Source organism: Hypomesus nipponensis, chromosome 3 (genome assembly GCF_054491055.1).
Source record: "Hypomesus nipponensis isolate SF chromosome 3, ASM5449105v1, whole genome shotgun sequence".
Taxonomy (NCBI): domain Eukaryota; kingdom Metazoa; phylum Chordata; class Actinopteri; order Osmeriformes; family Osmeridae; genus Hypomesus; species Hypomesus nipponensis.
In genome coordinates, this window is record NC_140363.1 from 6,757,043 (window position 1) to 6,782,353 (window position 25,311).

Here is a 25,311-nt window from a genome sequence, read left to right on the forward strand (position 1 = left end):
TTTTCACGTCACCTTGTCAACACTTTCAATTCATTCATGCAACAAAGAGAGACAGAGAGAGCGAGAGAGAGAGAGAGAGAGAAAGAAAGAAAAGAGAAAGAGAAAGAGAGAGAGTGTAACGGAGGGATGGAGAGAGTGAGGGGGAGAGAGAAAAGAGTCGGCGACTTCCAATATGCATGCGTTATGACGCCATTAAACCCCATAACTTATGCGCTTTTGACCTTGAGCCACCCAATGAACTTGCTATTGTGCTGCGTCTGGTTAGAGGCCTGTATGCAAATACACCCAGGGAGCTGGGGGTTTTAGGGGCCCATATATCTTCGCCCCCATTGGGGAGACACGACAGCTCCTCCCATTTTCTGTGGTCCAATCGATTATCCCCGTGTTTGGCTTCGCATTCACTTGGAATTGGAGAAGAACAGCCAAGGCTTGGAAAAGCATTCTGAACGGCATGTGCAGAGAGAAAAAAAAAACACTGATATTTGATTGAGCTTCTTTGGGGAATTGAGGAAAAAATGAAGGTTGGAGGTGGTGCAGTAGTGGATTATGGGGCAAATGATTTACTTTAAGAGATGGGTTGGAGATTTAGGGAGGAAGATGACTGTACAGTATAGAGTGAACGAGACAAAAGAGGGAAAGAGTGAGGGGCAGGTAAAAATACTAATACTTAAAAATAATAGGACAAAGAGATGAAAATAGACCATTCGAAAGCATAAGCGTGCTATGGTTGTATGTGTGTGTGTGTGTGTTTGCGCGCATGTGTGTGAATAGGTTCAAATCACCCATGCAGAGTTAACGTGTCCAATTCTCGAGGTGTTTGTAGACAGGTCTCCCCAGCCCCTCACGTTGCTGTTGCTATTGACTGGCCTACATCTGACTGAGTCTGGCCTCCCATAGGGCTCCACTGATCCAGCCCCTCCCACCCTCCCATTGCAAAACACACCCTGTGATCGCCAAGACACAAACACACAAAAGACACACACACAAGTATACAAAAAAAAAAAAAAAAAACACACACTTTACACCTGCCACTGTCACACCCTGCCGTGGAGATTAGAAGCGGTTGCCAGTTGAGCCTTCACAATCCCTCCTGGGTGCTCCACAGAGACCTGATTGGCCCGAATCGCGCAATGGGAATCGATTCTCTCAATGCGCTCGGCTTCCAATCGAAACAAGGCGCCTCTCTACACCCCCCACCCCCAAAGTAGGTGGAGAAAAGAAAAAAAACACAAGCGCCACAGAGAGAAAATTGTTTCAAGGCATTCTCTTTCTGTTGTGTGTACTGTTCCATGAGAGGGATGCCTCCTAACAGGACACTGTCTCACATACTGGCCCTTCCAAACACAAAGGGACTAACAGGGCACTGTCTCACATACTGGCCCTTCCAAACACAAAGGGACTAACAGGGCACTGTCTCACATACTGGCCCTTCCAAACACAAAGGGACTAACAGGGCACTGTCTCACATACTGGCCCTTCCAAACACAAAGGGACTAACAGGACACTGTCTCACATACTGGCCCTTCCAAACACAAAGGGACTAACAGGGCACTGTCTCACATACTGGCCCTTCCAAACACAAAGGGACTAACAGGGCACTGTCTCACATACTGGCCCTTCCAAACACAAAGGGACTAACAGGACACTGTCTCACATACTGGCCCTTCCAAACACAAAGGGACTAACAGGGCACTGTCTCACATACTGGCCCTTCCAAACACAAAGGGACTAACAGGGCACTGTCTCACATACTGGCCCTTCCAAACACAAAGGGACTAACAGGACACTGTCTCACATACTGGCCCTTCCAAACACAAAGGGACTAACAGGACACTGTCTCACATACTGGCCCTTCCAAACACAAAGGGACTAACAGGGCACTGTCTCACATACTGGCCCTTCCAAACACAAAGGGACTAACAGGGCACTGTCTCACATACTGGCCCTTCCAAACACAAAGGGACTAACAGGGCACTGTCTCACATACTGGCCCTTCCAAACACAAAGGGACTAACAGGGCACTGTCTCACATACTGGCCCTTCCAAACACAAAGGGACTAACAGGGCACTGTCTCACATACTGGCCCTTCCAAACACAAAGGGATTTTGGAAGCAGAAGAAAATCGTATTTTTTGGGGGGTCGTTTAAAAAAAATGATTAATATAGTGGGCGCACAAAAGGATTGGGACTTTGCACACAACTGAACATGTGACAACAAACAAAGACACACAAAAGCAATCTCCAGCTGGTACACACACACGCACGAACACACACACACACACACAATTACCGGTAGTATCTTTTATACATAGTCTACCAATAGGTACCATATAGGCCATTATTCACTTTCATTCATACTCTCATACTAAGATCAAAGTCATCTTTCACACACACACACACACACACACACACACACACACACACACACACACACACACACACACACACACACACACACACACACACACACACACACACACACACACACACACACACACACACACACACACACACACACCTGCTGGTGCTGTGCTCCCTGCCAGTGTTGTCAGAGAGAGTGGGGGCTGGAGCCTGGAGAAGATGGACGAGGTGGGCACCAGACCAGAGCCATCCATCTCACACAGCCAATACTACAAAGCACAGGCTACAAACCTCACATCACAAACAGATAGCGCACACGCACACACACACACACAAACACACACACACACACACGCCCTTGAGTGGGTTGGATCTCAGAGGCAGGATGGGGAGGCTGCAGACAGCCCAACCATCAATCTCCACCCCAGGGCTCCACCTGATCTGCCCTCGGAACCATGCCAGCCCCATGACAAACAATCACACACACAAGTACACTCATACACACACACACACACACACACACACACAAGTACACACGTCCATGCACGGGTACACACACACACACATATATCCCACACACGTACACACATACACACATGAAATCCGGCACAAATGAGGAAGCCGATGAACAGAGCTCTAAAATGGGGAGCAGGCAGGATTTCCATGGACCAAACTGTGCAGCTTGACAGTGGGACACGGCTGTACAGGACTGTAACAGTGGAGCCTGGCTGAGCATGGACGAGGCAGCACTGACTGAGGTGTGGGGGACAGCAGACACTTATTTACAAAACACCGAGATGTGCCCCCAGACTCCATGCTCAGTCCTATAGAGAGAGAGAGAGATGGCAGGAATGAGAGAAATAGGGAGGGAGAGAAAGAGAGAGAGAGAGAGACAGATACGTGAATAGAGGGAGAGAGCGAGCGGAGGAAAGGAAGAGACGGTATCAGCAGGAGATAACAAAGAAGGGGGGGGGGGGGGGGTTGAGAGACAAAGAGATGAAAAGATGTGTAATACCAGGAGAATTTATGAAAAGGTGGAGAAAGGAGGAGAAACCGAAGAAAGAAAAAAAAATATATATATATATCTAAAAATAAGAGGACAGAATAGGTTCACACTGTAGTAGCTGCCCGCAACCTGCATTCCCCACACCTGTGGATGTCGAACAGACTGCACTGTGTGGGTACCTACCAGGCGGCGTTGCCGTGGGCGCTGTTGTCAAGGTGACAGAGGAGCTCGAGCGTCTGGGGGTTGTGGGAGGAGTCGTCGGGGGACTCGTGGCTGCCCGACTCCCACTCAGGAGGCATCCGCCACACCGCGCCGCACGTCACCACGCGACTGTCACTGGCTGGAGGAGGCAAGGGAACCAACCCAGGGTTATAGCAGGGAATGAATTAATGAGTGAAACATGCAGAGTGAAATGGAGAGTGAGTGAGTCTGTCAATTATGGAGGGGCCAGTAGAAATGAACATTTTTGTTGAAAATCAGATTTTATATTGTGTGTGTTCTGCCTAATCATCCAGATGGGTTCTTCATCCAGATTAAATAACAATTCAAGCCTCAGAGCAGTGAGGGGAGGGTAAACAATGACAGGCCCTGAAGTAAAGCATTATATCCTGGTTAACTATGTGTGTGTACTCATGTTTCTCTGTGTGTGTGTGTTTACTCATGTTTCCCTGTGTGTGTGTTCTTTGTGCATGAGTATGCAAGGGTCTGCACATTTCCCCCCCCGTGTGCAAGTGTGGCTAGTGGGATTTTTGGAGCTGTTACCCAGTCCAGAATAGCTGTCATCCTGTTACCTGAGGTTTGTGAGGCGGAGTTCAACCGGCACGACAGAGGGAGAGAGAAGAAAAGAGAGCGCAGGAAAGAGAGAGCGACAGCGTCTGTGTGTTCCTCTGCATGGGACTGTGTGTACAACCCTATGGTCCTCCGCTGCCCCCAGAGGTCTACATCAGCCTTTACGCCTACCCATGCTACCGGGATCAAGCCTTGCTCCCACTCAGCACAGGCTATCCACTGCCGCCCACACACACAAACTATCTTCTCTGATGTTCTAGCCAACAGGGCTCCACTGTAGCCACAGGAGGACTGGGCACTAGGCGGTGCGAGCGGAAACTGCTTTCCCCCTGCTCGGTCGGAAGTCTAATTACATTTCTCTTTGATCGTGCCCTTTGACACGTCACATATCTGCCTTGGCACAATAGGGACTATCTTGTACTACCCGACAGCATGACAGCTCATGCTAATGCGAGCGCCCTCTTTCCGCAGTGCTCCGGCTCCCTTCCCAAACAGCACTGCCGATTCGGGTCGCCACGGATCACCATATGCACGACCGTATTAGGAGCAAGGCCACGCGCGCGTCTAAATTATTTCGGGAGTTGGAAAGAGGTGAGTGACAGAGAGGGACAGAGGAAGAGAGCGCAAGAGAGAAAGAAAGAAAAAGAGAGAGAGAGCAAGAGAGAGCGAGAGAGAGAGAGAGAGAGAGAGAGTGAGTGAGCGAGGGGACTTACTTTTGTTGTAGCAGGTGGTAAGGAGGCCTTTATCAGCTGGACTGGCGCTGATGTGCCATATCTCCCCAGCCTGATGCAGCAGGACGTTCTTATTAATGATGTTATTCTCATCATCGAAGTCAATGATGTGGATCTAGGAGGAGGGGGAGGAGGAGCAGGATGAGGGGGAGTGGGGAGAAAGTGGGCAAATTAGGAAGAGATAAGTGCGGTAGGAGGAGGGGAGCGAGACAGAGGGATGCCAGGAAGGATAAAGGGGGAAAAAAAATGAAAGAATGGAAAGGAGTGGGAGGAAAGGAGGGGTGAAAATAAGAAGGGAGGGGATAAAAAGGGAAACAAGGAAAGAAGGGGAGGGAGGGAGAGAGAAAGGAAGCAGGATGTAGTCAGGGAGGGGGTAGAAGGAGAGAAGAAGGGTACAAAGGGAGTGAGCCAGAGAATGGAAGGAGGGGAACAGAAGGGGGAGAGAGAGAGAGAGAGAGAGAGAGAGAGAGAGAGAGAGAGAGAGAGAGAGAGAGAGAGAGAGAGAGAGAGAGAGAGAGAGAGAGAGAGAGAGAGAGAGAGAGAGAGAGAGAGAGAGAGAGAGAGAGAGAGAGAGAGAGAGAGAGAGAGAGAGAGAGAGAGAGAGAGAGAGAGAGAGAGAGAGAGAGAGAGAGAGAGAGAGAACGTGACTGAGGAAACTATACTCAAATATAGTCAAGAGGGTACTTCCTGTTTTTTCACACACCTGTGAAAGTTTTAAAAAGTAACTGCCAAATCTGGGAGCACGTTTGGTTGTACTGTAGGCCAAGGTCTGTCAATGAATGTGTAGCCTACCTGTGGAAAAACTCCCAGAGTGGGAGGAGGTACAGAAAACACATCTCCCATATAATGAATGTCTGTCTGTACAACATAGGGATAATATTTGCCAAATATAGATTCAAATTTCAATTAAAAAAGAGCTATAAACATTTAAACATCTGGCCCCTCCCTTCCACAATAGCGAAAAGGGTCGATAGCCTTTTCACAATCAAAAGTCTTTTAGACAAATCTTATTTTCCGCATGTAGTCCAACTTATAATGCTGGAGAAGTATGTTGTTGATGTGATTATTCTAGCAACCAAGTAATACCAAGGATTTCGCTTAGCTGGCTAGCATAGTCACACTGACAAGTTTGCACAACAAGCAAGCAGAGTTATACTTTTTCACAATGTCTACATATCATTGTTTACCACGTATCCAACAAGACAGCCTGTCACTGTACCCGGGGGGACTAATAGGGGTTGCACTGGACAATAACTCGGTACGCTAGCTCGCCCCTCGACTCCTTTTACAGGCACAGGGAGGATAAAAGCGTTGAGTTGTAGCCCGCGCATTCTTCAGTCGCCTCAAAGTCAGACAGGGCCAACATTAACCTTGGCTTGGACAGCTCTGAGCAAAAATTATTACGCAAAGTTCTAATTTTATGTTGGGGTGGGAGGGGATTGGGTAATTAGAGGAAGGCGGGGGGGGGGGGGGGAATTGGGCAGTGGGAAGGAAAAGGGGGTGCCGGTAATAGGGCCTAGAATGGACCGAGGTCTGAAGAGAGTAGTTCCACCCCTCTCTCCCTCAGGTGATTTATCCCCCGTTATTCTGGGACTAGAGAGGATGACTCATCTCTCTCTCTCCGCAACTTGGGCTTCCTTCCCAGCCCTTTTAATTAGGTTCGGTAGAGGGAAAACAGAGAGAGAGAGACTGTCTGACAGAAAGAGAGATAGAGAGAGAGACCACGGAGACGAAAGGATGAAAATATCGAAATGATCTGGCTCATGGTCTCCACTCCCAGGCCTCTTGGTAAAGCTCTTTAGCCAGCAGATGACACTAAGCGGGCCAGAGGAGTAAGCGGCAGGCGCCAGGTGCCAGAGAGTGGCGCTTTATCTCGTTAGCGCCCTTTTTAATGCCACAACGCCGTGCCCACTGATCCGCCATGTGGATTGGTCTCTCGAGGACTGGAGTGCCACTCAATGTAGTCGCAGAGGAAAGGGAGAAATCTGAACGCGAGTGCATTATGGTTAATGGAGGAGGAAGAGACCAGGGAGCTTAGGGAAAACACTGACAGCTATAGAGCCAATTAGAAAGGTCCAGTCCTATGACCAAAAGGATCCTAATTGGACTAACAATGACGGGAAATCAGCCCTTGCTTGCCTTGAGCATCCCTTCTGTATGCTTGTGGAGAAGAAATTATGCTGGTTTTTCCTCACCCACATACAGGATGAGACCTACTCTACGTGCACGCAAACAAAATGAACCTTTTGTTGAACTGGACCTACCAGCTTAGCCCCACAGTGCTACACCTGGATGTGCAGCAGCCTCACAGCAAATAAGCACACACACGCAAACACACAAAACACCACCAGGGAGAGGTAGTTCTTTTCAGTGGTCTGTCCACTGAAGTCACTGGTCACTGAAGTAGGCTACGTGTACGCCTAAGCTGAAGGGCTGCCGCACGTATCCACCGTTCGTTTGGAGCATAGTTTGTGCACGTCTTCTTAGCCCTTGAGTATGCATACGCAATGTGCAATACCAACAAGATGTGTCTTTAGTCTAGTCATTGGATCCATTAGTCATTGGATACTAGTTAGTATGTTCTCATGTGAGTTGGCTATTGATATTGAAGAGTAGATTGTGTCTATTTGTCAGATTGAATAGATGTTCGGGGTCAGGAGAAAGTACTGTGTAAATGTCTCTTGTGATGACTACTGGGAGAGCTCCACCTATGATCTCTCTCTACCCAGACAGTGGTCACAGGCTGGGAGATCTTTCTCTGTGACTTTTGTAACACCATTACTGCCTGCCATCCCTATCTATGTTTACATTCTTGTGCCCTATAAAAGACGGTCCTCAGGCCTTCAGAGCCAAGAGAGACATTATTGAGACCTAAGCCTGTTGTCATTTATTGTCAGAGGTCTGGTTCTCTACCAATCTGAGATTAATAATACTTAACAATCTGGAACTCAACTAAATTTAGCCACTCCGTTAATGAAGAGAGGAACAAAACACTTTCTTCATCAGTTGCCATGGTTATTGTTGTACAAAATCTAAAGTTGTTGTTGACAATTATACCGTCGATTAGGCCTAGACTGTCTGTTCTACTGTATTTTCACGTTTGTGTGATGATAGATGGAGACACAAATTGGTTATTGGCTATTGCCTACCTAGATTTCAGCATCCCCCTCTTCCTATCTACACTACAGTAGCCGATGAGCTTTCCTGCATTCATTTGTATCTATCATCAAACACATTACAAAATACAGTCAACAGGTATAATGAATTAATTGGCATGAAGCGCCCAGGCCGAGAAGAGGCTATTGAATTTACCTGATTGTCAAACTTCAGGGACTGTGTGCCGACAAGGAAGCGGATGGCATCCGTTTCTGCGGTCTGTGCAGTGAGTGCACGAGCCTGCGAAACAAATCAATACTGTAGATGACATGTCAAGTGAGCCAAAGAAAAATAGAAAGACACGGTACTAACTACCGACACAAGCAGGTTTCATCGTTCTTTCAAGTATCGTTTTTATCAGTTAGCAAGCATGAACGGTTGCTAGTAAGTTAGATTTGCTAGTGCTAGATAATCAAATGCAGTGATGACGTTCGTGGGGTAATGTACCTGAAATTCGAGGCCATAAATGACAGGTGCATCGTCCTCCATGTCCCACCACGTCTAATAAAGAATGTACGCACAATGGTAAAAAAAAGTATGAAACAAAAATATTACATTTGAGGCGCAACAAGAGTTGCCTACTATTTCTCCATCACACAGCTGACTGTTGTTGTAAGCCTTGTTCTGCAATCGGTACTCACACAGCGTACACAAAGTCCGTAACGTTATCGTGACAACAGAGATTTTTACGGTAGAAAAGGCGTACAATTTTGAAGAATACTGTTCTGGTATCAGCGAATGAACTTTGTCCCTTCTTGTACGTCGTAGATTTCACTTCCTGGAAGATTTACGCAGGCGCTTTGCCGACCCAGTTGTCAAACGATTAAGCAAAGGTAACATAAACATCACGCCGAATATGATGAAAGTGTTTAACGTAACGTTCGAAAATGTATCTGTAGTGTGAGTGTTAATGATAATCTGTCCTGCACGTGTTTTTGTTGGTAGATATTCAGAGTTTGTTAAGCAGTTATCTTGAGTTAGTTTTGCAACGAGCTAATCTAACTAAGCTAGCTATAGTTTGCGTAGGTATCAGTACTGTAGGCTACAGGCGACTAGTAGTGCCACAGTAGCTAGCCAGAGACTATTGGTAGCACCATATTATAACCAACAACATACAATATGTTGTACGGACTGATGTAAAGTGTTTGGCCGGTTACTTTAAATATTTCTTAATCAGGATACAAAATACGTGTAATTGGAAAGTTAATTCATTTGCAATTGCTTTCCCCAGACGTTCTCGAGGCGCACGAACATGGATAGCAGTGAAGCCCCTGTCCAAAGGCCAGTCACCCTGGACATCACTGCTGTCGTTGAGGGGGAGACCACCAGCGATGCCCTTTCGCTTTTGGAAGGAACCACCTCGGACAAGCCGCCAGCATCCTCCGACAAAATCCTCTTCCAAGAGGAAAGCATCGATCTGGGGGTAGACTCTTTTGTGACCCCGCTAGATGACGGCACACCCTCGGACAGTCCCCTGGACAAGCTCAATGACCAGATGATGGAAAGTGTCATGATTTCGGACTCGCCTAACAACAGTGAAGAAGATGATATGGTCCCACCCATAGACACCCTCCTGGATCATTTTGAGGAGAAAGGAGAGGAAGACGGAGGAGTAGGCAAGGAAGGAGGGGAGGAAGGAGAGCACAGGAAGGAGGGGAATGAGGAGGTGGCGATTGGACAGGACACCACTACGGTCAAACTTGAAGCCGAGGAGGTGAATAAGAACTGCCCTGTTACTGGGGAAAAGCACGAGAGTGTGGAAGTGGAGGCAAACACGATGGAGCAGATCATAGTCTCCATTTCTCCCGTGACACCAAACGAGACATCTCCAGGCAACCCAAAGTCTACAGAACCCGCTACTGAGGCCACCAAAGTGGCCACCGTGACCGAAGAAGAAGCCGTGCCGGTGTGCACCATCTTCAGCCAGGAGTCCAAACCGAAAGCCCTGGTGCCGGACGGCTTCCAGCCCACGCTCATCAAATCCCCCAGCTTCAGTCTCTCCAGTGGGGTGGCCGTCGAGCCAGAGACCCCCAGCAAGCTCCCTCCGCTCGTCTGCCAGCCCAGCCCGAGCCTCAGCAAGTTCTTCTCCGACAACTGCCAGGTCAACCCAGCCACGGACTTCTTTGACTCCTTCACCACCTCCTCCTCCTTCGTCTCCGTCACCAACCCCAACACGGAGGCTCCCGCCTCGGCCCGCGTGGGGGCGACGCCTCCCCTGGAACACCAACTCTCCTCCACCAGCTCCTCCATCTCCACCCCGGGACCCCCGGAGTTGGACACTCCCACCCCCGGCTCCTACTTCGCCGCGGCGCCCGTCCCGAGCCACCCCCAGCAGCCTCCAATCTCAGCGGCCCCGGCTTCGTCTCCGAACCAACCAGCGGTCCCCGCTCCCGCCCTGGCCCCTCAGCCCTTTGCCCAGCTCCAGGCCGTGTTCCCCGAATGCGATGACCCGTTTGCCTCAGCGTTGAACCTGAGCGAGGTGGATAAGAGGCATGATGCCTGGCTGCCCTCAGAGGAGACCAGGAAGGTGTTGATCTTGGTGGCTACCCAGCAGTACAACCCAGTGTACGTGGAGAGAGACCGACTGACCATGCCAGGGCTCAAGTTTGACAACCTGCAGGTCAGAATTATAGGCGACACGAGCACGTCTTTCCACCTCCATTATTGTTGATTGACATTATTATTTCACATCAAATCAAATGTGAAAGGCATTGTCGTTTTTGATTTTTCTCACTCATTTAATCATGAATCTAACATCAGTAGACTATACTGAGGTTAAGTCTACCTTGTGTGGTTTCTAGGAAATGCTAGTACAGCAGTCACCACTGTACAGTGTAACCAGTACAGCTGACCTTGACCCTAACACAGCCTGACATAAATGTTTCATTGTGTGTGTGCTGCAGGGGGATGCAGTGAAGGACCTTATGGTGCGTCTTTTGGGCGACCAGGCAGCCTTGAAGAGACAAGTTCTCACCTCCAACGCTGTGGAACAGTCCTTCCTGGGCCTCAAGCAGCTCATCGTGAGTCTCTTCCCTCTGTGTGTGTGTGTGTGTGTGTGTGTGTGTGTGCGTGTGCACGCGCGCGTGTGTGAATGGTGTCTCTTGTATGATGTTCCGTCTCTTCCGTTTCCTCCTAGTTTGCATGCTTCATAAATCTTTCCTCCATCCTTCTCAGTGTTTCCTCTATGTTGATTTTGGCGTAGCTACCCGCTAGCTCGATAGCGATTGCTGAACGCCCTTGCTCACGTTTTGTATTTTAGGTGCATTATTATGCTGACGTAGTTACACTGCATTCAGATAATGTACTTCACAGTGGGTTTATTGTTGTTATTATTTGCTACAGAATGCTTAGCCTATATGTCAAGATCTTAATTAAGCAGACAGTGTACACATGCTTTAGAGTGGCCTACCTTAATCGATAGGCTAGGCTACTGAACATTTACAATAAGTTGTTACGTCAATTATTAATTGGCAGCATTTACGCCAGTTAGAACATACATTATGAGTGGAAGGGGTGTCTTTAAGTAGCCTAACCTCATTTCTTTAGGGGAAATAGGACAAAAATATGTGCAATATTACATTAGCTATCAGACAGTAGACTATTACATTAACCTCTACAGAAAACACTGCTTCTGTAAAAGTATTGTTCTGGTCTTCTCTATCCCCCCTGCCCTTGGCCTTGTGTATTGAAAGTGGTGTAGTTATATAAGGTGGAGAGGCTGGAGGTGACTAACAACAGAGGAGGAAGAGGAAGCAGAGGGGTGGGTGGGGGGGCTTGTTGAGGATTTCTTTCCTGCTCTGTATGGGAGCTGTGTGCATATTTCAAGGCCTGTTGGACTCCTCACACACTGTCTACTTTGGCCTTTTCTCTCTCTCACACATACTTAATAGTGGACTGCACTATGGCCTATACACATACACACTCACTGGGACTGCATAGATGCCTTGGCCAAATGCGGAGAATGCCACCTGGCTCTTAAGTGTGTGTCACTGTACGTCAGAGTACAGGCCCTTCCAGCTCCATAGTGACTGAGTCGGAAACTGAATGAGTCAGTGACCGAGTCACTATGAATCAATATAATTGATTGCTGTGCATTGGAACACTTTATTGGTTTGCCAGGAGAGAGAGACAGGGCCAGGAGAGAGAGACGGGGCCAGGAGAGAGAGACGGGGCCAGGAGATAGAGAGACAGGGCCAGGAGAGAGAGACAGGGCCAGGAGAGAGAGACGGGGCCAGGAGAGAGAGACAGGGCCAGGAGAGAGAGAGACAGGGCCAGGAGAGAGAGACGGGGCCAGGAGAGAGAGACGGGGCCAGGAGATAGAGAGACAGGGCCAGGAGAGAGAGACGGGGCCAGGAGAGAGAGACGGGGCCAGGAGAGAGAGACGGGCCAGGAGAGAGAGACGGGGCCAGGAGAGAGAGACGGGGCCAGGAGAGAGAGACGGGGCCAGGAGAGAGAGACGGGGCCAGGAGAGAGAGACGGGGCCAGGAGAGAGAGACGGGGCCAGTAGAGAGAGAGACAGGGCCAGGAGAGAGAGACAGGGCCAGGAGAGAGAGACGGGGCCAGGAGAGAGAGACGGGGCCAGGAGAGAGAGAGACAGGGCCAGGAGAGAGACGGGGCCAGGAGAGAGAGACGGGGCCAGTAGAGAGAGAGACAGGGCCAGGAGAGAGAGAGACGGGGCCAGGAGAGAGAGACGGGGCCAGGAGAGAGAGACGGGGCCAGGAGAGAGAGACGGGGCCAGGAGAGAGAGACGGGGCCAGGAGAGAGAGAGACGGGGCCAGGAGAGAGAGACGGGGCCAGGAGAGAGAGACGGGGCCAGGAGAGAGAGACGGGGCCAGGAGAGAGAGACGGGGCCAGGAGAGAGAGACGGGGCCAGTAGAGAGAGAGACGAGGCCAGGAGAGAGAGAGACAGGGCCAGGAGAGAGAGAGACAGGGCCAGGAGAGAGAGAGACAGGGCCAGGAGAGAGAGACGGGGCCAGGAGATAGAGAGAGGGGGCCAGGAGAGAGAGACGGGGCCAGGAGAGAGAGACGGGGCCAGGAGAGAGAGAGACAGGGCCAGGAGCGTACAGGTAAAACCAGAAACTCTAAACTGAAAATGAAACCCTAATGGGGGCGCGGCCGTATCCGTGACGAGCTTCACCTGACTGGGTGTCCGTCCTTCCCCAGCATGTGTGTTGGTGGGCGTGTTGCCATCGGGCTGGTCCCTATGCATTTGCAATTCCCTCTGTCTTGCTGCCATGTTGGGCATAGATTGGGACCCTGTCATTGTGTAGTGTGTGTGTGCGTGTGCGCGTGTTGGCCCTGACCCTAAGCGCTGCAGAGAGCTGACAGTGAGTCATGCCGCAGTGCCAGAGTATGACTGTCCCCTGCCACCACACTCTTGTATGCACACAGACACACACGCACACACACACACACACACACACACACACACTGGAGTGCTGCCTCAGAGAGCGAGGCAGAGATGAGACAGAACAGATACAAGGTGGGAAGAGAAGGACGAGCGAGGGGAAAGAGGCAGGTGAAGGAATGTGCAAGTGAGGGATGAAAACGTGGAAACGGGTTCCTGAGAGAAGAGGAGGGTTTTGAAAGCGGGCTGTTTTCTGTCCTCTTTCTTCCTCATCACAACCCATTTGTCCTAATGTTGACAATTACAAAAATATCGAATTGCAATTCCAAGGTGGCTGTGTTCAGTGACTAGATTGCAAGTGGCCTCAATGATTATAGTTATTTTTGCAAAGTAGGCATTTCATCCGAGGGGTGGATTGAGGCTGTATAGCTGGCTGTGGTGAACTGGTACTTTATGCAAGGCTTGTTTTTTAACCTTTTGGTCGTGTCCCATTATAGTCTGTCCAATGGCAGGGGTCAATAAGAGGTTTGAGATGGTCCTGGTGAGCTCTCTGTCTCTGACCACAGCCAAGAGCCTTATCGTTCTCTGTTTGTAGCCACACCCTCCCCCCCTCCTTATTCTCTCTCTCTTTAACCAATGACCTGCCTCCCTTTCTCTCCATGAGATGGTCTGGGAGCATTCTCTCTCTCTCTCTCTCTCTCTCTCTCTCTCTCTCTCTCTCTCTCTCTCTCTCTCTCTCTCTCTCTCTCTCTCTCTCTCTCTCTCTCTCTCTCTCTCTCTCTCTCTCTCTCTCCTCCTCTCTCTCTCTCTCTCTCTCACTCTCTCTCCCTCCTCTCTCTCTCTCTCTCTCTCTCTCTCTCTCTCTCTCTCTCTCTCTCTCTCTCTCTCTCTGTGGGGCCCAGGGCCGAACTCATCTGTCACTCTGATTAGCCACCTCTGTCTCCCTCCATCCCTCCTCTGAGGCTGGTGACCTCCCCCCTCTCCTCCCTCAGTGGGTCAGTGTCTGGGCTTGGGGCCAGGTCTGCCTGGGCCTCAGCCATATGTCCTGTCTGCCTCAACACGTATCCCAACACTATATCTGTGTCTGTGTGCGTGCGTTTGTGTGTGTGTGTGTGTGTAATCATCAACTCATCGCCTTCACCTCCCCACCCACCTTGACTTGCTCAGACTTTGCGTGTCCGCCAACCACCTCCATCCACCCCCTTTCCATTTCCCCTGTAGTCATCACGACAGGAGCTATCAACGTTATAGCTGCAGGTGCGCTTAAATGTCATTACCCTTACCTATTAGACTACACCACACACACACACACACACACACTCAAGGACCTAATATGCAGCGTCAGCTCTCTGCCATAAGGGAAGCAACATACATGGAGGTTATGCCCAGCAGAATTTGGGTTTAGCTGCAGCTCTCTATCATCTTTTGAAGACCAGTAGTTGTTGTAATGCCGCTGTAGGCTGATGGAAAAGCCTGCGTCCTCGTGGTCCAGAGTTGAATATCCGAGGCTAAAGATAAATCTGCAGCGACTTATTGCATGTGGATGCTCGTGCATTGTCGGCCGTTGTTAGTCTCTGGAACCCGTAAGGATGGGATGGATAAGCTGCGTGAATGTATGGCTGGGTCCAAAGCTCATTGATGTCACACAAAGGAGAACTGAAGTTCTAGATACATAAAGGGAACAATTCTAATGTTGATATAATTGTATTATGAGAGCCCCAAGCGTGATACTTCACAAGAGTCCCTTTTGCATCCCAGAGCTCATATAGGCCATGTCCAATAGCTTCAAAAAGATGTATAACATGATGAAGTTGGTACATAAGAACAGGTATTTTGTCTTCGGGGCAAATGGCCCAGCGGACACCCACTGTTGTAGAACTCCCAGAAAAGCAAGGCTACATAAGCTTCAAAGCAAAATGTAGCTCATTTGTTTACAGGCAGGGGCTAGCATTTAAGCCTAATGGTGAGGTTGTGTGTGTGTGTGTGTGTGTATGGGGGTGGAGGGGTGGAGTTCCTGAACACACCAAAGGAAGAGAGCCGCTTCTTGGCATCTTCAATGCAATTAGGAGCCAATCACCCCTTTAAAACCCAGCGAGCAGTGGAATTGGAGAAACCGACTTTCCTGTGTGTGTGTGTGTAGCTGTGAGTGTCACTGTGTACGCTGATGACAACGCTGCTCTGGATCCTGCGGAAGAGGGCTCCGAGAAGGCAGAGTCTCCTGTCGCCATGGAGCTGCGGCTGGTCAATGCTGTTTTCTGATGCAGCGTCTATTGCCCCACCCCACCCCACCCCACCCCACCCCAAATATCCTAACGTTTGCCCATGACCCTCACCTGCTGGCTGTATTAGAGTGCGTGTGAATGGGTAAGAGATGGAGTGTGTGTGTGTGTGTGCGGGCGGGCGGGCGGGCGGGCCAGGAAGGGCAGACGACACCCTCATGAATGTACCCCCCACAGTCAGTCAATCACCCAAGGGAGCAGGGAGGGTCTGATTACTCTTTATTGCAGCGCTAAATAATTCATCATCTCGTATTCCCCCTGTGTTGTCTTGCCTCCCGATGATGAAATGACTCGCACCCAGGTAAAGCCGTGGACGGCGACGCACGAGGTCCCTGGGAAACGGATGCTGTCGCGGGGGCGCTCCCTTTTATGATATACGTTTTGCTCTACAGCCTTCCTCTGTAGCCTCGCGCGATGATCCGGGGGGGGATCGATGGATGTGCTTCCCTGGAAACGTCACGGAGGCAAAGCGCAGTTCTAAAGCCCCTTCTCATGTGCCTGCAGCCTTGTTAAGGTGGAGCAGTGCAGCAGGAGGTCCCTTGACTTCTGACGACTGTTCTCTTTCCACTCTCACTTTTCCTTCGCAGCGCCACCTCTCCGTATATTTCCTATATCCTGTTTCGCCCACCCCCCTTCCTGCCCTGTGTGGGTGCAAGTGTGAAGGAATCGTAACAACTGTACCACCATGCGCTTTGCCCCCCCCCCTGCCAAAGCCAGGCCAGAGTAGGGCGCCGTGGTGTCGTACGGTCCGCCACCGCTGCGGCTGCTGTGCGCCGTCCGGCCTGTCTCTCCTTTTCAGCTTCATTTCACCCCCTAATGGAGATTTTCGAGGAGACACGGCCGCTGGCACAGAGAGAGAGGAAGGAGAGGATGATGGGGGGGGGGGGGGAGGATGGAGGGAAGAAAGGGAGTGGGCGGAGGGAGGGAGGGAGGGAGAAGGGTGGTAGGCTGGAAGGAGGCGAGGGGGAGAGACACTTGGGTAGCATGACCAGATGAAGAAGGGGAACAGAGGCGGAATGAGATGATGAAGAGAGCGGGGCGGCTCGTCGGAAGGGGGGGGGGGGGAGGGAAGGTTTGAGCTGTTATTATCTCTCGCCCCTCTCCACTCTCTCCATGTAGAAGACGGTATGCCGCCTAATTAACTGACCTGCCATGATGAATGGCAGTGCAGTTAGAACCCAATCTCCGGTCTGACCTTGTCATTCTCGCTAACGGGGTGTCTCGACTTAACACACACGTACACTCACAAGTCCCCCTCGTTCCGAACCTAAACCCCCTACTGCTGAAGCAGCTGTTACTGAGGGTGTGTGTGTGTGTGTGTGTTGCTTGCTCGGTGCGTCGCCTCCATTCAGGAACCCTTCTTCCCACACAAATCAACAAACACACACACGCACGCACTGTTCTCGTGTCTCCAAAAAGTCAAAGTCAACAAATAAAAACACGAAAACGTTAGACCCTGTCATTCTAATGTGTGTGAGTTCCCTCTTTCTCCAGAGAACCAAGAACTGGAGGGCAGCTGTGGACCTGTCGGGCCGCTTGTTGACAGCTCACGGGCAGGGCTACGGCAAGAGCGGCCAGCCCACCAGCCACACCACTGACTCACTCCAGGTACCCCATAGTGTGTGCGGCTTTAATGCCGTCAGATGAGTTGGAGTTGACAGGTTTGTGCGTTGTGTGTTGGGGGCAGGGGAGGTATTCTCTGTGTGTGTGTGTGTGCGTGCGTGCGTGTGCGTGCGTGCGTGCGTGTGTGTGTGTGTGTGTGTGTGTGTGTGTGTGTGTGTGTGTGTGCGCGTGTGTGTGTGTGTGTGTGTGAAGAGGAATAGCGGGGAGGAAGGCAGGAGCTGCCTTCATGCATTAGGCTCAGGATGACAGCAGCATGCCGACAAACACACAACACATATTCACAGGAGGGGAGGGGGAGGGAGGGTGTCACACACACACACACACACACATACACACAGAGTAAACAACAGGAAGAGTCCTACCCAAGCAAGATATAAACCTGTGTGTTTGTGTCCACGCACATTACATGGTTCACTGTGTTTTTAATACGTGTGTGTGTGCGTGTGTTTTCCAGCTGTGGTTTGTGCGTCTGGCCCTGCTTACCAAGCTGAGCTTGTTCCAGAACGCTGAAATAGAGATGGAACCCTTCGGCAGCATGGACCAGCCTGACCTTTACTATGAGTACTACCCTACTGTCTATCCTGGGAGACGTGGTGAGCACACACACACACACACACAACGTTTCATCACGCATGCTCTCTCATACACACACTTAGTTCCTCTTGCCCAAATACATGCACACACACAAAACTGTGCATACGAGCTTGCACACACACACACACACACACACAGACATGAAAAGGTGTCATGTACAACTGGGAAGCCTGGTTCTATCCGATGGGTTCAGGTTCCTGAGCCCGACACGGCCGCGGAGCCGCAGTCTTGCTTCTTTTCACGCGGCGTTAAAGAGCTCTCTGACACACGGCCACTGCTTTGTGTCAGCCGTGCCTGGAAGGACAACCTCGGAGACCACTGGACCCACAAAGGCACCAAAACACTTCACACAGTTTACAACGCCTGGAGGCAGTTTTTCCCGCGCACACTTCCACACTGGGCGCGCACACACACACACACACACACACACACACAGTCTGAAGCCGGAAACAGATTGGATTTCCCACTCTTCTATATTAGCTGCTCTGTGTCCTCAGAGGTACCCCCAGACACTTTACTTTGGCACCAACGTTTTATCTTCCTCATTCCGCTGGACCCAACCAGTGTTATTGTGCATGATGGATCTTTTCTAGCTAGCATACACACACTCTGACCCCTAAAGGTATACAGTTTGACTGCAAGGGAGATAAGGGTAATATACTTAGGTACATTAGTACCCAAGTTAGTAGAGGAGAAAATGGCCAACCTTGAATGTGATTTGACCATTTGAAAATGGGTTCCCGGCAAAAACGTCAGATCATGCAAGGAGGAACATGTCTGGCGCACATGTCTGAACATGGTCCTGGGTGATGACACAAGGCGTCCCAAACCCCTTCAACTTTAATTGACATAATCCCTGCAGACAGGCAGGCGGCAAGACTGTCAGACAGAGAGGCAGACAGAGAGACAGACAGAGAGGCAGACAGACAGAGAGGCAGACAGACAGAGAGGCAGACAGACAGAGAGGCAGACAGACAGAGAGGCAGACAGACAGAGAGGCAGACAGACAGAGAGGCAGACAGACAGAGAGGCAGACAGACAGAGAGGCAGACAGACAGAGAGGCAGGCAGACAGAGAGGCAGGCAGACAGAGAGGCAGGCAGACAGAGAGGCAGGCAGACAGAGAGGCAGGCAGACAGAGAGGCAGGCAGACAGAGAGGCAGGCAGGCAGGCAGACTGAGAGGCAGGCAGGCAGACTGAGAGGCAGGCAGGCAGACTGAGAGGCAGGCAGGCAGACTGAGAGGCAGGCAGGCAGACTGAGAGGCAGGCAGGCAGACAGAGAGGCAGGCAGACAGAGAGGCAGGCAGACAGAGAGGCAGGCAGACAGAGAGGCAGGCAGACAGAGAGGCAGGCAGACAGAGAGGCAGGCAGACAGAGAGGCAGGCAGACAGAGAGGCAGGCAGGCAGACAGAGAGGCAGGCAGGCAGACAGAGAGGCAGGCAGACAGAGAGGCAGGCAGACAGACAGACAGACAGAGAGGCAGGCAGGCAGGCAGACAGAGAGGTAGACAGAGAGGCAGACAGAGAGGTAGACAGAGAGGTAGACAGAGAGGCAGACAGACAGACAGACAGCAAGCATGCTGGATCTGCAACTCTGTTATCAAGGAGCCTGAGATCAAAGCCTCGCCTTTGAAGAATATGTCTCCCTGCCTACCTGCATATAGGGCCCTCCTTGTGTGTGTTGGGGGGGGGGGGGGGGGGGGGGGGGGGGGGGGGGGGGCTGAGACAGATGAGAGTGCAAGGAGAAAGAGAGACATGTTGGCACTTGGGAACGGGACGAGAGAGAGAGAATCGGTGGGGGAGCTGGGAGGGAGAGCAGAGATGGAGGATATTTGAGGAGATGCGATTTGGGACCACAGACGTGGCAGAGAGGAAACACGGTGATCTGCCCCATCATCTGCAGGTTGAATCTGTGTACACCGATGAAGGGTGTGTGTGTGCGCGTGTGCGTGCCTGTGTGTGTTAGGTTCCATGGTCCCGTTCTCCATGCGAGTGCTGCATGCAGAGCTGCCTCAGTACTTGGCCAACCCGCAGGAGTCTCTGGACCGCCTGCACAGTCTCAAGACAGTATGCCAGACGGTGAGCACACACACACACACACGCGTCAAAAGATCAAATACAGAGTTTGGGAATTTGCCGTTTTAGCCGATGCAAGTCTTCGGCCGTTCCCGTGATCACGCACGCATGTTCCCGTTCTCTCGCCCTGTTGACAGGTTCGAGATAACTTGGAGCACGGCTTGGCCGAGGATGGCAGCATGATCAACCTAACCCAGGAAAACCGACAAGGTACAGGTTGATATGCATGCACACACAAGCACAGTACAACACCAACTCCGTTTCAGCTCATGCTCCATAGATCTAAAAGGATCCATCCTCATCCAGTCCATTTGGGGCGGCATGCTTAATGCAGCATTTGTAATATTAATCTACTATCAATCATCTTCTCCCCTTCATTTCACATGATCGGGTCCCGATCCCACTAGAGGGGGGGGTGGCTTGGTAAACCTTGCCTCGGGCATCAAATGTGCCAGGACCGGCGCTGTTGCCAAACAAGCCACAGCAGTGAAGATGTTCCCTCTCCCGTAGAAATTCTCGATGGTTTAGAGGTTGAGAGGACTGGCCAGCCAGGTCTCCAACACCCCTGTTCTGGAGATGCGCATGCCTTTTCATTTCCCTTCCATCGTGTGGAAGTATTTCCTTTGGCCAGATTACAAGATGTGCTTTTTAAAAGTGTTTTCTGACTAAGGCAAATATAACTTCACCTGTATGGCTCTGGACATGCCAGCTGTGGTTTCAGTGTGTGTGTGTGTGTGTCCTGTGTTGCAGCCTCTCTGGAGCTGTGGCAGTCTCGTCTGAGTAGGGTCATGTACTCCATGGCTAACTGCCTGCTATTGATGAAGGTATGTGTGTGTTTGTCCGTGCGTGTGTGTGTGTGTCTGTATATCAGTGGTATAGCCTGATAGCTGTGTGAATAGATTGCATGCGTCTCGATTATAGTAGGAAATGTGTGTGTGTGTAGGTGTATGCACGATGGATTGATGATGGTGGATCGGTGGTTTTAGCAGGAATCCCCAGAGGATCAGGCTTAATTGGATTCATTGTTATTGAGAGAGGGGGGGAATGTCAAGTAGGAGGACAGTGTGTTCTGTGGATGATGGGTGGAGCTAGAGTGCTATCTGCTGGAAGCCCGGCCACTCCACCCAAACACCAGGGGCTCAATGGCTCAAGTGCATACAAAGACACGCTTGTGCAAATGCAATCGCACACTGCACCAACTGCACCTTTCAAACACACCGCTCAGCAGCTCAGTGAGTGTGCGAGCTGTGGGGGTAACTTTGAAGTGCATGGTGTTACTAGGAATGCCTTAACGAGGATGTATACCGCTGATTAATACACCCCCTCTCTCTGTTCCTCTCTCATTGTCCTTCCCTGCCTCTCTCTTCATGCCTCTCTCTTCATACCTCTCTCTCTCTCTCTCTCTCATCCCCCCTCCTTCTCCAGGACTATGTTCTGGCAGTAGAGACCTATCACTCCATCGTCCAGTATGAGCCCCAGCAGACAGTGCAGCTTCTGAGCGGGATCGGACGCATATTTCTGCAGGTCCAACACACACACACACTGGGCCAACACACATACACACACACACACTGGGCCAACACACACACACACACACACACACACTGGGCCAACACACATACACACACACACACTGGGCCAACACACATACACACACACACACTGGGCCAACACACATACACACACACACACTGGGCCAACACACATACACACACACACACTGGCCCTCGTTTATCAAACCAACATAGAAACCAGCGCAGATTTGTGCCTAGAAATCACCTTACAGCAGAGATCACGAGTGACTTATGATCGTTCAATCACATTGTAAGAATGATCGAGCATTGATGAATGTGACGGCTGAATAGTCGTTTAAATATCATGTCCATGTACAGTATATCCTCAGTTAGAGGCCTTGCCCTCAAAGTTTGCGACATGGAGATGCAGTGGAAAGGTTAAAGTCCATTGAGAACCAGTCACTCTCCTTACAAAGATCCCTCTCAAAATGAAAGAGAAATTAATCGTAGCCCTCATTAGTTTGTGTGAGATTAATATGTCATTTTGAGAAAGATGACTTTGGTGGGCTAGACTAATGTTAACCACGTTAACAGAGCTCTGCGTGGAAATAAATGTATGCAGTTTTCTGTAGTACGTTTGTTTCATACTGAGGCCCAGTATTTGTATATAGAGCAAAGCATTCCTAAACACACACACACACTTAAACACTGCTTTCTCAATACTAAAATGTTTTGTTGTATAATGCCTGTTGTTTCTGTTACCAGATCGGAGACATTAGGACAGCAGAGAAGCACTTTCAGGATGTGGAGAAGGCTTGCCAGGCCCAGGGAAACACGCCAAGTCAGCAAACTTCTGTTTTGATGAACAGGTGTGTATGCAGATTTTTGTGAGTGTGTGTGTTAATCGTCGATACCACATTGACGCCCTCATTAACTTCTGAAAGAAGCCACTGTTTCACAGCTTGAGTATGTATGTATGTTTGTTCCCCTGGGATCATACATTTTTAATTCTATCACACTGTGATGACTACTGCGGGTGTCTTTTGTGAGGTGACATGGTCTGAGTCTTTCACGCCTCATTCAAGATGGGTAGCTACATATCAGCTAGGGTTCTCAGATATCAGAATGGGGTTGCTTAGTGTGTGTTGCGTTGATTCTCTGAGAGGGAACGAGAAATTCAAACTCAAAGTGAAGGTATACCGTTGGACTCTTTGTAACTGTATGTGTTGTGTTTCAGGGCGTTTGTCTACCTGAGTCAGAACAATTATGCGGAGGCCCACGCATCTTTCTCTGACGTGCTGAAGATCGACCCCAAAAACCCAGTGGTAGGAGACTCCATTACTTCACAAACCACATTTTTGGTAGCTAACGTTTAGCATACACACCCCCCATTTTGTATCACCAAAGTCACCTGCTCGCTTGAGTTTCTGGCCTGGAATCATTTTTGATTGATGTGAGAATCCTACGAATCGTGTTTGGGTAGACTTTGTAGAGTAATCTGATTGGTCAAAGGGTGTAAGGTTTCGCCCCTCATTTTTCAAAGTTTGTAATCTGTCTCTGTTTTCAGAGTTTCAAAACGTTCCCAATGTGTGTGACAAGTGTCAGGACTCTGAAACTCTGTAGAAACATGTTTTGAATACTCATAACTGAATTAGTTAGTTACAAACGGGAAATGTGTTGACATGTCAAGTTTCAAGCTTGCAAATGTATTTTACAAGCTTGCTAAACTTGTTCTTTCCACATTACAGATTCAATCGTGTCTCAAGGTCTCAGAGTTCTGACACTAATCTCACCTCATATTGAGCACATTTGATACCTTTCATGTCTATGTAGTGCTTAAATTGAGAGAGGAGTTATGGTGGGAAATAATAGTAAATAATATGTGAGATAACATTAGGCTTCCTTGCTGAGAGGAATTTAATGTGACATTACTTATTGTACATACAAGTCTTGAATTGCTCAAATTTATGATGCGCTTGTCGATCAGTCCTGCTCCACTATGGCACAATACTTGCTGAGCAACGGCACAAACTCAGGGATACAGTAGCTAGATGAACAACGCTACTGAGATTACGATAGGTTGTGCTGCCGAAGGCACTCACACCTAATTATGAGATGAAAAGTCCAAATTAAATTAAAGAGCTCGTTTAGTTTTGACTGGCAACATACTGTTGCTTCTCGACAAATGTTCCAGTAAACAGAGTGACAGACGTGTGCTCTCACCCAATGTATTCGATCCCTTTCTCTCCCACACTGACTGATCTTCCTCACATCTATATCCTTTTGTCCTTCCTTCTGCATCCCCACCACCCTCTCTCTTTGTCTCCCCCCCCTTTCCGGCCTCTTCCCCCAGGCCAACAACAACGCAGCGGTGTGCCTGCTCTACCTGGGCCGTCTAAAGGAGTCCCTGGGCCAGCTGGAGGGCCTGGTGCAGCAAGACCCGGCGCTCTACCTTCACGAGAGCGTGCTCTTCAACCTCACGACCATGTACGAACTGGAGTCGTCGCGGAGCACGCAGAAGAAACAGGCCCTGTTGGAGTCGGTGGCGATCCGCGAGGGGGACAGTTTCAACACGCAGTGCCTCAAGCTGGTGTAAATTAGGAATTGAGGGTTGTGGAAAAGGGGAGAGAGGGGATTTCTGTTGGTGGGGTGAGTAGAGGTCAGACATAAATGGACTACAGAACCTTCATGAGGCCCATGGGCAGATCAGGGATCAACTTGTTCTTGGAGTGAACAGCAATTAGTGTCATTTCATATTTCTAATGATTGAATCAACCCTATATCATTTTTCACAAGTGAAGCAATGATTGCGAATTATGGATATTGGAAAAAGACACTTGCACTCACGCACACTCCAAAATCCATAGATACACTACATTGCAAACAACTTGGGCATTAAACATCCACATTGAGAACACATACATATAGGTTGTGTGAAAGTCCCATTATGCGGTACCTATACCAACTCAACAAATGGAATGTATAATAGATCTAACTGTACATATTGTAGTCATGAAAATGTGTTTACTTTTATTAATACTATTATTGATTGATCCTAATTATGTGTAAGTATTACATGTTTATATGTTGTGGTAATCTGAAGCATGTGTACTTTACTTCTCTGAATGCAAAAAAAATGTATCATGTTTTATCTAAATAAAATAATATTGTCGCTGTTCGTTTTGATGAACACTGTAAATATTGTTATGAAGTAGGATATTTTAGGTATTTAAATCAAAAATGTAATTCTGTAGGCTAAATGTATTTATGAAGTCTTTACGTTTTTGTTGATGCAGAATACAACTGCATTAATGTTGCTTCTGACAGACATGCGCAGTTGGCGAAAACCGCAAGAAAGCAGAGTGAGGAATCAAAGAATCGAAAGATTAGGCAAAAATCCAGGCGTCTTTATCGGGTTATCAATACGCCGATTAAGACTATCCCGATTTCGGAAATCAGATAAAGGCGTTCAGATGATCACTTTAGTAATTGAATTATTGCAATTATTGGGTTATGATTGGCGTTTGAAGACTTAATAAACGCACTAACTGTCCGCTTTGCAGACGCATCACAAGTCACACGAGCTAATGCGATCATCAACGCCCATGCGGCCATTAAAGTTCCCACTCAAGCCCGATGTCCGGCCCTAGTCACAGTTAACACGTTTTAAAGTACGGAAAAACACAATTATAACATGCACATTGCAACACTGTTTCCGAGTTAGCTCGGATATCGGATCAATATTAACACTAGTATCCATAAATATTTATATTTTAAAGCATAAGGTGTACTGTTGTAAACTAAATTGCTGCAATAAATTAAGATAACCACCAGATG

The 25,311-nt window shown here is 49.4% G+C and overlaps 2 protein-coding genes across 4 annotated transcripts in view; one reads left to right on the forward strand and one right to left on the reverse strand.

Annotated features, from left to right (window-relative positions):
• eipr1 (EARP complex and GARP complex interacting protein 1) overlaps positions 1-8,674 on the reverse strand; it is a 42,674-nt gene extending 34,000 nt beyond the window's left edge. For both annotated transcript variants that reach the window (XM_084674341.1, XM_084674349.1), the window contains exons 1-4: positions 8,491-8,674; positions 8,200-8,283; positions 4,870-5,002; positions 3,551-3,707 (exon numbers count right to left, since the gene is read on the reverse strand). In XM_084674341.1, the coding sequence (XP_084530467.1) occupies positions 3,551-3,707; positions 4,870-5,002; positions 8,200-8,283; positions 8,491-8,532 (416 nt within the window). In that variant the 5' untranslated portion in view covers positions 8,533-8,674. The remainder of the gene's footprint in view (positions 1-3,550; positions 3,708-4,869; positions 5,003-8,199; positions 8,284-8,490) is intronic.
• Positions 8,675-8,823: 149 nt separating this feature from the next.
• Positions 8,824-24,902, forward strand: trappc12 (trafficking protein particle complex subunit 12). 2 transcript variants are annotated; one of them, XM_084674361.1, is made up of 12 exons: positions 8,824-8,876; positions 9,275-10,663; positions 10,947-11,063; positions 17,164-17,277; positions 17,747-17,885; positions 19,851-19,963; positions 20,098-20,170; positions 20,711-20,784; positions 21,386-21,484; positions 22,240-22,343; positions 22,712-22,799; positions 23,828-24,902. In XM_084674361.1, the coding sequence occupies exons 2-12, from the start codon at positions 9,296-9,298 to the stop codon at positions 24,068-24,070; spliced, it is 2,532 nt and encodes an 843-aa protein (XP_084530487.1). In that variant the 5' UTR covers positions 8,824-8,876; positions 9,275-9,295; the 3' UTR covers positions 24,071-24,902. The 2 variants fall into 2 exon arrangements, with proteins under 2 accessions (XP_084530487.1, XP_084530497.1); XM_084674371.1 differs by having other exon boundaries at positions 8,874-8,943.
• Positions 24,903-25,311: the final 409 nt, after the last annotated feature.

Excerpts from the sequence above, each read along its gene's own strand:
- trappc12 (XM_084674361.1), top strand. The coding sequence starts at position 9,296 with ATGGATAGCAGTGAAGCCCCTGTCCAAAGGCCAGTCACCCTGGACATC. Across the intron at positions 17,278-17,746 it reads ACACCACTGACTCACTCCAG|CTGTGGTTTGTGCGTCTGGC; the intron begins GTACCCCATAGT and ends TGTGTTTTCCAG. Across the intron at positions 17,886-19,850 it reads TGTCTATCCTGGGAGACGTG|GTTCCATGGTCCCGTTCTCC; the intron begins GTGAGCACACAC and ends TGTGTGTGTTAG.